Source organism: Neoarius graeffei, chromosome 10, assembly GCF_027579695.1.
Source record: "Neoarius graeffei isolate fNeoGra1 chromosome 10, fNeoGra1.pri, whole genome shotgun sequence".
Taxonomy (NCBI): domain Eukaryota; kingdom Metazoa; phylum Chordata; class Actinopteri; order Siluriformes; family Ariidae; genus Neoarius; species Neoarius graeffei.
In genome coordinates this window covers 84,094,020-84,106,720 of record NC_083578.1, presented here as the reverse complement: position 1 = coordinate 84,106,720, position 12,701 = coordinate 84,094,020, and the positions used below count along the sequence as shown (strand labels likewise).

The window sequence follows — 12,701 nt, the reverse complement described above, 5'->3', positions numbered from 1 at the left end:
TGGCGAGTGCAAATAAAATCTGGGTTAATTTTCAGGGTAGAAAACGTCTATCTTTATTTAGTTTTTCCAACTACATAATCTCATTTTAAAACGAAAACGCATTTCAAGAGCGCAGACCTCCAACAAGGCCGAATGCCGTATCTAGCAGCATTACCGAAAGTGATAGTAAATGCGTGGCTCTGCCCCGTGACTCAGATCCACCCCAAAATGTAATGGGTTCTTCTTAGACCCAAGCTACACCCTTCTACCAAGTTTCATGGAAAATGGGTCAGTAGGTTTTACCCAATCCTGCTTTAAGTTAAACAAACCAAATGTATCTCGCAGCATTAGCGAAAGAGATACTAAATGCGTGGATCCGCCCCATGACTCAGATCCACCCCCAAATTTAATGAGTTCTTCTTTGGCCCAACCTCCACCTTTCCACCAAGTTTCATGGAAATCGGGTCAGTAGGTTTTACCCAATCCTTCTTTAAGTCAAACGACCAACCCACACGGAAAACATACCCTCCTCGATGGCAGTAATAAGAAATTTTGTAAAAAAAAAATAAAAATTGCTAGGTTCTTAGTCTGTATTTACGCTCTTTATTTCAAAGTGGGACAAGAAGATGGCCGCCTCTGTACCACTATAGTATTCAGCTACACAGCGACGCTCCCACGTATAACTAAATAGAAAAAACACTGGACACCAAACATGTTTTAGCTTTTTGACTGCATTTAAGCGATTTGTGAAAATATTTCAAAAAATTTTTTCCAGGTCTGAATCCTCCAGCAGCACTTCAGCATTAAAGCAGCGATCCGATAATTCTGAAGTAACCCAAACGGTGTCTGTTCCATCTCAGGATGTTTTATCCACTGGGCACTTGGGGTGTTCTTACAGCGCCCAAACACGACGCAGCAACAGCTCTGATGCGCTGCTGGACCGCTGTGTGGATGAAGGTCAGTTATCAGGTCCTATGGTCCGAAACGGGTCTCACAAGAGCTCCGAGGCGCTGCTGGACGGCCGTTTGAAACAGGTGAATGGACACGCGGAGTTGACCCGCGTCCGCTCTATATCAGGCGGCCGTGGTACGAGCGTCTCCGCCGGCGGCTACAGTGACGTCTTGCTGGACTATGTGTGGGGTAAGCAGCAGAAGATGCAGCAGCAACAGCAAAGACTGCAGGCTCAAAATGGTATAAAAGCACGAGCCTGGCACGAAGTGCCCTCTATACCCCCTCCCCCTTACGTGAATGGCTTCTCCTCATCTCAGGGCCTGGTTCTGGGCTCAGGACCGCCAGCCTACAGCCCACTGATGCTGCGGGGTAAACCGGGCGAACCTCGGCGGGTCAAGGTGAGCCGAACCAAATCCTGCGGGCCGTTTATTCCAGTCCAGCAAGGTTACACGGAGATCCCTCTGGCTAACGGACACAACGGAATGGGACAGTTTCAACCCCGGCAAAGACCCCCAAACTACAACACAGACCTGTCTTCTGGCTCCGCCCCTCAGGATGAACCTACGCGCAACCTGCACAAGGCCCTGGCACTCGAGGGTCTGAGGGACTGGTACCTGCGCAATGCACTGGGGCAGCCGGGCACGGCGTGCACGGGGAAAGGCCAGGAGGGGGCGCCGTCTCAGCGCAGACGGACCACAGCCTCGCTGCACCCTTCACATCCACCGCTTAAACAACAGGCACAGTCGTTTCAGGGAGACATGGCATACACACATCTGCCCCAGTCCGCTACGTTCCATGGACATCCGTTACGGTGAGCCAGAGACAGAGTTCGTTACGTTAAAGACGCACTTTATACAAACTGTGTTTTACATCCATTTTGACGGGATGCGTAAAGTTCTTGTTGCCATAGTAACACTGATGCAAAATGTTTGTGGAAATATCATACAGGATCACATTTACTCCAAAGGATTTCTATACGTTTCACGATGTATAGCTTTGTACCAGCAATACAGTAGCATTGCATTTAAAACACTATTATAAATAATTAATTATCCGTAAACAAATGCAATAATATTTAAGTGATTTTTAATTTAGAATTTTAATTATTTAAGTCGTTTGTAATTACATAAAAATAAAGTTTACAAAAGTAACAAGATATCACAATATCGATGAGTTCTCAGCAAAGTGTATTGTGATGTAGTTAATCAGGATATTGATTTTATATCAGAACTAATGTGTTAAGCTACGGTCTCGCTACAGCTCACGATGCTTTGCGATGGGTTATCGATGAAAATGAGGCGTATTGGTGGTGATGCATGGTGAGCTGTAAGTTGTGGTCACACAGCAGGTGAACATTTGACCGTCGCACCTTCGCGTGCTTGAGTCTGGCAGCTCGAATGGCCGTGCACGCTCACGGAGTGTGTTGTGCACGCTCTTGGGACCCAGTCGTTATGGGAAACACCTGATGCTGATTTGAACACAATCATATAATCATCACGGTCACGCTTGTTTCTCGCCATGTTTATCACTCCGCTTTTGGATTTGTTTGTGTTTTTTGTTACTCTGACCTTGCCTCACGTGTTGTTTTTGTAAATATCACGCCTGCTACATCCGTCTACCGCCACATACCTGACAGAATACTTTACAAAGTGTCCATGTAAACAGCGTCCTTGTATGCGTGTACTGATTGCGCTCAAATCAGCATCAGGTGTTTCTCAGAACAACTAACTCCCAAGAGCACGCACAACACACTCCGAAGGATCCCCGAACATAAATGCACTTTAATTCTCAGCGAAGGTTGGGCTATGCTGAGCCGTTGTGTTGATGAGGCTGCTGCCAACATCGTGGACATGGATTCGAGACAAATGCATCTCAAGAGGCTCGATGAAAGTTCCCCGAGCTTCAGGAAATATTCCCAAACCCGTCTGCGAGAATTCGCCACTTAGTTTGCTGACAAAAACATAATTGCCACCAAATTTCAGTGCATGTGTTGAAATTTTTCACAATGTTTTTTGGCCCAAAACAACTCACGAAGCTTGGAGAACATTTGCCGTGCATCACACGATTGGTGGCAATGCTACCAATATTTCATCGCGAAGTATTCACAAACCCATCACGAGCTGTCGTGTGACCAGGGCCTTAAACGGATATTTTTTGACAGTGTTGAGTTTGAAATACGTAGACGCGTATATTATAATATGAAATCACCACTTTATTTGGTAACTGATGTGGATTTTAGTGAATTTTTTTTGTGTGAAAAGTATAATTGTTGGTTTGTTGCAATATGATTTTTCTTGTGCCGAATTTACAGAGAATTATATACACGGACACAGTATCGGTCATAAAATATCAGCTATTTGTATATTTTACAGTTATTTCACGAAATCGAGTCGTACATGAGCTGATAGCCGACGAGGCGCGTAGCACCAAGATTGAGTGGAATAACTGTTTTATTCTATCCACATTCACTGGATTTTGAGAAACAGAGCTTTTTTTTTTTTTTTTTTGCAAATTCGATAAATTAAAAACTTCTCATCTCATTATCTCTAGCCGCTTTATCCTGTTCTACAGGGTCGCAGGCAAGCTGGAGCCTATCCCAGCTGACTACGGGCGAAAGGTGGGGTACACCCTGGACAAGTCGCCAGGTCATCACAGGGCTGACACATAGACACAGACAACCATTCACACTCACATTCACACCTACGGTCAATTTAGAGTCACCAGTTAACCTAACCTGCATGTCTTTGGACTGTGGGGGAAACTGGAGCACCCGGAGGAAACCCACGCGGACACGGGGAGAACATGCAAACTCCGCACAGAAAGGCCCTCGCCGGCGACGGGGCTCAAACCCCGACCTTCTTGCTGTGAGGCGACAGCGCTAACCACTACACCACCGTGCCGCCCAAATTAAAAACTTGTCCGACAAAATAATTTCCGGTTAGACTGTAAACAAACCGGCGAAATGACAGGAGCAATTTGTGAAAAATGCGATTAATAATAATTCTTGAATTTAAAAAAAAATACGATCGTACATCAAATACTTTCATTCCATATTTCATTGTGCTTTTTTTTGTATTTTTTGTGGTTTTGTTTTCGAGTAGAATTTTTATTTCGTCCTCGGTTGGTTCAGCAAAATGCTCCGCCATTTTGTTTTTCTCTGCTCATGGTATATGAGATGATAGCCGTGTAGTAGAGTAGCCAATTAGAGCGCGCGATTGCTCATATCCGGTGAATGTGAATAAAATAAAATAAAATATATTAGTCTACAGCAATTTTGATCAGTCGTAAAATGTCAGTAGCGAGAATGCAATCTTTTACAGGACGTGTGTAATAAGTCATTGTGTAATACGTCATTTTATCCTCTAATTTTTTTTTCCCCCTCTTCTCTGCAGGTCTGCGGATTTGTCTCCGTACCAAGACACCTTCTCTTCCAAAATGGAGGACTTGACATTGAAGGAGACGAATGATGACCGACCCAGTCCAGGCACACTTGTGTAACACGCACACGTACGTGCATAAACGTTGGGTGCATAAACTGGCACAACGAGACGAGGCTTGTTTTATAGACAATACGGAGTCCTAACCAGAACCCAGTAGCTCTGATGTAAACACACACTCCTGTTCTTATAGATGACACTTTGGTGTTTTAAAAGAACTGAAATGGACAACAACCACCACAACAGAAAACCCACTTGAAATCCTTTTTTTCTTTTTTTTCTTTTTTTTTCCAGTGGTTCAAAAGTGATTTCACTTTTAAGTACGATCATGTAGAAGTAATAACCCAGTCAACTTTAACAAGGTAGCACGTCATTTTAAACCCCGAACTGTACGTTTGATGACTTTGCCGTGTCTGAATTCGCATCGCTTTGATTTGCTTTGCTGAATATTTTGATTTATGTTTATCATCTGGTGAAATCAGTATTAAATATCCGGTCTTTCTCGATAGATCAGCTTCGACTCAGATTCCATTTTTAATTTAAAGGGTCAGGATCTTTTAATAAATCTTTACACACACACACACAAATTCCTATGCAAATTAAAATCAAGATGACTCGAAGAAAAGATGAATAGTCTTTAATATATGATTGATTTGTTTAATATAATTTTTTTTTTCATACAGAATGCAAAATAGCGTTTCTAACGAGAACGTTCAACCAAATCTTAAACATTTTACTCTTCCCTGGCTTTCTTGGTATTATACAACTTTTCCAATCTGAAGTTTTGCTTTTCTGAAGTGGAAAAGACAAAAATATCCGCTGCTAAAGCGAGGGAAGGGGGTGAGTATGTGTTTTTTTGTTTTAAGACGCAAGGAATCGGGTATTTGGTGTGCAAGATGCCCTGTAAGAAGCATTATATATATCACACACACATGTACACACACTGTTGGTGTATGCAAAATCTCTTATGAGATGTGTATGTGTGTGTGAGAGAAAGAGAACGAGCGTGAGTGAGAGATTAGATCTGACTGTTGCTCATTTGTGTCTCCTTGTTCAGTATTCACACATGCAAATGGCCCTTTACCGAGGTCACTTGGTCATCTCGGCTTCGGCTTCATTATAATTAGATTCAACTGCGAAACGTAGAAAAGCCTGATAATGGAAGAGTCCCAGTTTCTCTCCATTGTAACGTTATTTATTAAACACTATATATACCTGTGTATGAGGCTTCCTGGGGCAGCTGGTATAAAATAGGCTAGCAGGGCTAGCAAGCCCCACCCTGTCTTTCATTTTTGACCTTAAAGTGCCATTCCACCATTGGATGTATTCTTTGGCATAAAATACAATATATTTTATGACAACATGACTAGACAGAGAAATCTTTTAGCTTCAAAATGATATATCAAACTTAATTTTTTGACAACGACAAGTATATTAATTTTGCGACCAAAGTCACCTACCCTTTTAATTTCCGCACGGTAGTGAAACGTGATGTCATCGGCAGGTTCCCCTTCTTGTGTACCACGTGTCGGTCTATTTTTAGACCAGGAAACCCCCAAAGTCAGAGACTCATTTCTCCTCGTATATGGGGGCCAAAAAAATTGTGAAAAATTGAGTTAATCTTTCAGTTAGCTAGATTTATTGGTATTAGCTAGATTTATTGGTATTGTTTTTATCGCGTTCTATCCACCATTGCTGATACGTGCCACGTCACACGTCACGTGGTACACAAGAAGGGGAACCTGCCGATGACATCACGCGCAGAAATTAAAAGGGTAGGTGACTTTGGTCGCAAAATTAATATACTTGTCGTTGTCAAAAAATTATGTTTGATATATCATTTTGAAGCTAAAAGATTTCTCTATCTAGTGATACCATTTATATATGTTGTCAAAATATATTGTATTTTATGCCAAAGAATACATCCAATGGTGGAATGGCACTTTAACAGCAGATACCTTGCTGTTAATAAATGACTGACTACGGTTGGTTAGTTGGGATTTTTCTGGAATGAAGCGCAACAGCACCACCGATGGTGATAGAAAAAATTACACAATACTGTCGTGTGAAGAAGCGAGGCTGGGGCTGATTTCTTCCTGGCCCACACTGTAGATTCATGCAGCCTGTTTGTATCAACAAAGCTGATTATTTTTTCAACACAGTAGAAGTGATTTCAGTATTTCCCATGCACCTTCTGAATGTTTACATGGTGAATTATTATGCCGTCATAATGCTATCGTTCCCCCTGAAATGGCTTTGGAGGCAAGACTAAAGGTAGATGGATTAAGCGTAGATCATCCAATTGAATAAAAGGGTTACCGTTTTTCTGAACTTGGTAGAGCATTAATCGACTGGATATCTGCCGGGATAAGACTATACAATATTTTTGTCTTTCACGTGGTGACCATGAGTGCCATAAATTCTTGCCGTGTCTTAGGCAGGAGACTGGCGACATTACAAGTTTGACCTTGACCGATCATCATTCACGTCCTTGTGTGTCGTCGGGGAGGAGGGTCAAGAGATTGTCAATCGTGGCAATCAAGGAACACGCCGTAGAAGTTATCAGGATGTCCTGGGCCGTCCCAGATTCCACATCATTGTTCTTGAATTATGTCGCACTTCAAGGCCTGTCCATTGTCCCAAACGTCCATATTTGGGTCCAGCACTGGAAATTTATCGGCCACAAGTTCGTGTCTCAATCAGCCTGAATTTGTGTCATCTGATCCCGTGCACAAGCGTACGTGTAATACTGTGCCCAAATAATTCTTATGCCATTGATGAGAACTCCTGCACAACCCTTTCATGGTCAATCCATTGGCCACTGGACACTTACAGCGTGGTTTATTCAAAGCCAGGATGACAACCGACAACCATCAACCATCGTGCCTAGCAGCAATAAGAATTTAAAAAAAAAAAGTAATGTGCGGTACTGTGCAAAAGTCTTGGCACTTTTTTTTTTTTTTGGGTTATAGATTTCTATTTTATGACTTCTATATTATCGGGTCAGTACAAAGCCATTTTACAGTTCCAAATGTTCATTTTGTTTTCCAGCACAAAGTTAAATGTTTGTATCTGAGCAGCATATTACATAAGAAACCACTTTTCAAATTAAAAAAGAAAACGTAATGAAAGCCACTGGGTTTTGGCGCAAAATTAAGAAGCAAGTGTGACAAAGTGTCCAGAAGAACTGTGGCTGGTTCTGCAAGATGCTCAGTAAAATCTACAGCTCATTTCCTTATAAAACTGCACTCATTGGACCTGAGAACTTTTTTTTTTTAAAGCAAGGGTCGTCTCACACCAAATATTGACTTTCCCTGTGTCCGAAATCGCTCACTCGTTCACTACTCCCTACTCACTATATAGGGAATTACTATATAGAGGACTATATAATGAGCTCATTGGTAAAATGAAAAAACGCTTTCGGATACTTGTCCGTCGCACTGGTATTTACGTCATTACTGTCGCACAATTAAAACGTGCCAGATCAGCCAGCTGGTGGGTTTTCAAAATAATAAATACATATGTTATTTACCGGCGGCACGGTGGTGTAGTGGTTAGCACTGTCGCCTCACAGCAAGAAGGTCCGGGTTTGAGCCCCGTGGCCGGCGAAGGGCCTTTCTGTGCGGAGTTTGCATGTTCTCCCCGTGTCCGCGTGGGTTTCCTCCGGGTGCTCCGGTTTCCCCCACAGTCCAAAGACATGCAGGTTAGGTTAACTGGTGACTCTAAATTGACCGTAGGTGTGATTGTGAGTGTGAATGGTTGTCTGTGTCTATGTGTCAGCCCTGTGATGACCTGGCGACTTGTCCAGGGTGTACCCTGCCTTTCGCCCGTAGTCAGCTGGGATAGGCTCCAGCTTGCCTGCGACCCTGTAGAACAGGATAAAGCGGCTAGAGATAATGAGATGAGATGAGATGTTATTTACCAGCTGGGAGGTCCGTATGGTGAAATACCATGACCGAGGTCTTGAAAGTACTGAGCGAGGCCCTCTGGGCCGAGGTCAGTATTCAAGGCCGAGGTCACGGTATTTCACCATACAGACCGACCTTAAGCTGGTAAATAATGTATTAATTTTTTTCTTTACCAAATTCTAACAGAAAACGAGAGCGCCCGAAAGGGAAAACCGAGCCGAGCCACCATTTTGAATCCTCATTCACGGCTGTAATGCAAATGGCTTCCTCCTCGGTATACAAGTGCACTTCCATGGCAGGAAAAAAACTACAGTTTGCCACCTATGTAGTCCCCTATTTATACAAATAGGAGTCATTCAGGATTCAGCCATGTTTTTGCTCGGCGCTAGCAAGTTAGAGGTTTTTAGCTTTCTCCTGAAATGTTTTCTTTTATTTCTTCTTCCTCAGGGTAGTAAAACTCGTTTTCGCTGTGAACACTGTCGTTATCGCTATCCATACTGTAAAATTAATGCTATTTTGAATCCTCATTCACGGCTGTAATGCAAATTGCTTCCTCCTCGGTATACAAGTGCACTTCCATGGCAGGAAAAAAAACTACATTTTGCCGCCTATGTAGTCCCCTATTTATACAAAATTGAGTCATTCAGGATTCAGCCATGTTTTTGCTCGGCGTTGGCAAGTTAGAGGTTTTTAGCTTTCTCCTGAAATGTTTTATTTCTTCTTCCTCAGGGTAGTAAAACTCGCTTTCGCTATCCATGCTGTAAAATTAATGCTATTCTCCTGAGAAATGCTGGCAAAAATGTATAAGAATTTTTGATAATCTTATAAATAAATCTTATAAAAAAAAAGATAAATGTTGACAAAAAATTCAACTATGTTTGTTGTTGTGAACGAGCGAGTCGCCAGAGGTCCGTAACCGGGGTCCGTACCATAGGATACGGACCCGCTCGCCAGCCAATCAGAGCGCGGGATTTGATGAAAACCGTGCCACGAAAAAATAAATACATGTATTTTTGTGATAAATCCATATTATACTGAGTGTATTTCCCACATTAATCAATACAAAGTCCCTGCATCTTTCAGTTCTTTTAAATCGAGGCTGAATACTTTCTTCTTTGCCGCTGCCTTTTATTAAATCAAATTTGAGACTTTTAATTTGATTTCTTTCAGCGTGACCGCAAAGCATGATGGGATATATTGCTTTGGTTAGTGACCACTGGTTGTACAGTACTTTTCGTGATGCATTGTGGGATACTTTGAGAGCACTATATAGGGTGTCAATAATCCTCACTAAGGTTTCAGACAGCACTACAAAATGGCGTCCTCACTATATGGAGCACTTGCATGTGACGTCACAGCCGATCCAGATTGTGACAGACGCCATCTTGTCGGTCAAACGCCATATTTCCGCCTTCTACTTCTGCTTCTACTTCTACCTTTTCTTCTGGAAAACCCTACTATATACAATTCTACTGCAACGGCTGCGGCTACAAGCTCTCCCTACCTGTGCACGGTTTTTATGTTTTTTGTGTGTATTTTTGCGTGTAGTTCATCTGTACCGGACTTCAATATCCACTACAACCGTATGGACTTACTGGACATTGGTTTCCAGCAGAAAATGATGGTTTGTAGCGATTTCCATCGCATGCACAACATTCCGGACGAGAATAAAAAAAAACATTCCGGACGAGATAGCGAGACCAGTGGGGTCACCGTGGATTGTTATCGGAAGCAAAGCGAAGGAGGCGGCACCGGGAGCGGAAGCAAAAGCGAGGCTGTAGAGCCGGCCTGTTGACTAAGCTCAGAAAACAGCTACTCAAACCTCCACTGCTAAGCCTCTATCTCTCCAACGCCAGATCCATGGTAAACAAAACGGACGATTTGGAATTACAGCTGGAATTACCTTATTCTATTCTATTCTATAATCGGCTGGTCAGTGCAGTACTAGTAATACTTAAGTGACTTACCCATCCAATGAGGATTGTTTTCTTGTTTACAAGATGCCACATCTGAGTTGCTGACAAATCCTGAATTTCTGTAAAGATAACTGTGCAGAGATTTATAAGCATGCAGTGCTTCACCACTGAACAGCGAGGGAAAGTTAATGAGGTAATTATACACATCCGGGTATTCCACCTCTGGCAGTTCCATATCCACTGACACGGTCGTGAAAACTCCGTCCGGAAAGCCATAAGGGTCACTAATCTGTAGCTCGTTTATTTTAGACATATATCTAGTTATCTGTTCATTAGAAAAATGAGCCGTGTAGTCCGTCGGTTGAAATTGATCCATTCTGTACACGAGTGCAGCAGTATTCAGCGGTGTTGTTGCCCGACAAGATGGCGTCTGTGTACTTTCTGGTCATGTGACTGCAAGATCTCTATAGTGAGTAGGGAGCGATTTCGGACACAGGGTTTTGTTTCATTTATTATGACTTGCTGCTTCCTGTTTATAGGGGTTTTTTTGTTTTGTTTTTTTACAGCATTTCTTTACATGTGTCTAAGACTTTTGCACAGTACTGTATATACAGTATAAAGCTTTAGGCTTATGTAAAAACCGACAAAGTATAGTTCAACATGCTTCTGTGCGTTTTCTCACAGTCAGACTGTATTTCAGGTCAAGACTGGGGGGGATTGCAGGGGTCAGGATTGCAGGCTAATCCAAATCATGTATCATAATCTGGTTTTTGATAGTGTTATTACTGTTTTCTACATGAACTCTCCTATTCAAGCGCATGCGGGTACTCGATCGTCAACTCTGACAACCTCCTGTTCGTTCATGCCCTAGCCCTGTTGTTTTTATATCTCTGAACTGAGCCAATAGTGGTCCTCTTGTCTCAAAAATTGGTGGCTTTAACTCACCCTTGTCAACTGACCATCAGTATTATTTCAGTATTTAAAAAAAAAACCGAAAAAAAAAACCCCGACACTGTACACAAAATCATTTATTTAAATTGCAATTTACACTCCCTGCTGGATTTTTTTTTCTAATTCAGTTTCAGATGTGATGTATATTCATTCATTCATTCCATCTATACAACATACCATGCTAGTTTGCTAACTAGTATCAAGAACCTAATGGGACTGTATATAGCTTGGGGGGGGGGAAGCTGACTGCACATATTCTAAAAGATATCCCATGAGAAATTCTCTCTTTTTTTCTGTGTAAATGTGAGTATGAGTCGACGAGGGTGTGTTGAAAATAGTAATGAAACGAGCATATTTGTGTAGAAGGCAATGCTCATGAATGCTACTACTAAAGCAATCAGGAGTCTCCCTCAGTGTACTTGGGAAGCTCTAACCTTGTCGCCAAATGCTGCCATGTTCGTCTCAGGACCAAACTAAAAGCTGCTCCCACTTCCTTTCTTTAAAAATCAACACCACGGCTGAATGGGTAGCACCGTGACAAAGCTGCTGAACTGACATGGTGGTTGTTTTTCAATTGGGCGTGGCCATGAATTAATGTATTAGGGTCACAAACTGTTTAACTTAAGTCAACAAGTGACTGTTGTGGGAATACACTGCAAAAACCCAGCTTACAAAAACAAGAAAAAAAAGTAATAAAATTAGGAATATTTTACTTAAAATAAGCAAAATTATCTGCCAACAGAACAAGAAAATTTGACTTGGCAAGATTTTTAAAAACAAGTAAATATATCTAGCTTTAGAAACCCCACAGATGTCTTAAAACTAGTGTATTTATACTAAAAACAAGTAAAGTTGTACTACTCACTTTAACATGCTAGATACTTTGTCCCCCAACCAACAGTTTGACTATTTCATCTGGGCGTATTGGTGTGCTCTGTTTAAGTAAGTGTTTATACCAACTGAGACCGCCAAATAAATCAAAATCAAAACAACAAACCAATCCATTTTGTAGCCTATTTTTGTTGCCAGATTGACAATACAACAATTCATTTAATTTAATTATCTGTTTTGTGTTAGGAGATTAAAAGAAAGGATAAGATGCTTGAAATAAGAAATTCTGACTTTGACAAACCTGTCATGGTTAATATAACACCGATGAAATTATGGTAGTTCTCATTTTAAGACAGAACTTACTCATAACCAGTAATAAAATCTCAATAACAAGTTATAATACCTTATTAAGATAATTGAGGGAAAAAAATGCTTAAAGTAAGTGAAATACTCTTACACAAAACCTGCCTGGAAAGGAGAATTATCTTGGCAGACAAATAACAAGCATATTTTGTCTTGATTTAAGATATTTAATCTTGGTTAGATTTTACTTTTTGCAGTGTTTCTTATTGAATACATGGACTCCGGTTAATGATTTGGAGGAAATAGCTGAAACGGCTTGTCCAAGGTTGCGTGAAGAACTTGAGTTGATATCTTCTGGCATCGAAATATTATCTCATGGACTTTATGCATTAACTTGTGGCTTTTAATTTATTATTTTGTGGCCT

The 12,701-nt window shown here is 41.5% G+C and overlaps 1 protein-coding gene across 2 annotated transcripts in view; it reads left to right on the top strand.

The window, feature by feature from the left end:
* Positions 1 to 4,907, top strand: part of ccdc120a (coiled-coil domain containing 120a) — a 147,665-nt gene extending 142,758 nt beyond the window's left edge. For both annotated transcript variants that reach the window (XM_060932442.1, XM_060932443.1), the window contains 2 exons: positions 755 to 1,741; positions 4,323 to 4,907. In XM_060932442.1, the coding sequence (XP_060788425.1) occupies positions 755 to 1,741; positions 4,323 to 4,428 (1,093 nt within the window). In that variant the 3' untranslated portion in view covers positions 4,429 to 4,907. The remainder of the gene's footprint in view (positions 1 to 754; positions 1,742 to 4,322) is intronic.
* The last annotated feature ends 7,794 nt before the right edge of the window (positions 4,908 to 12,701 follow it).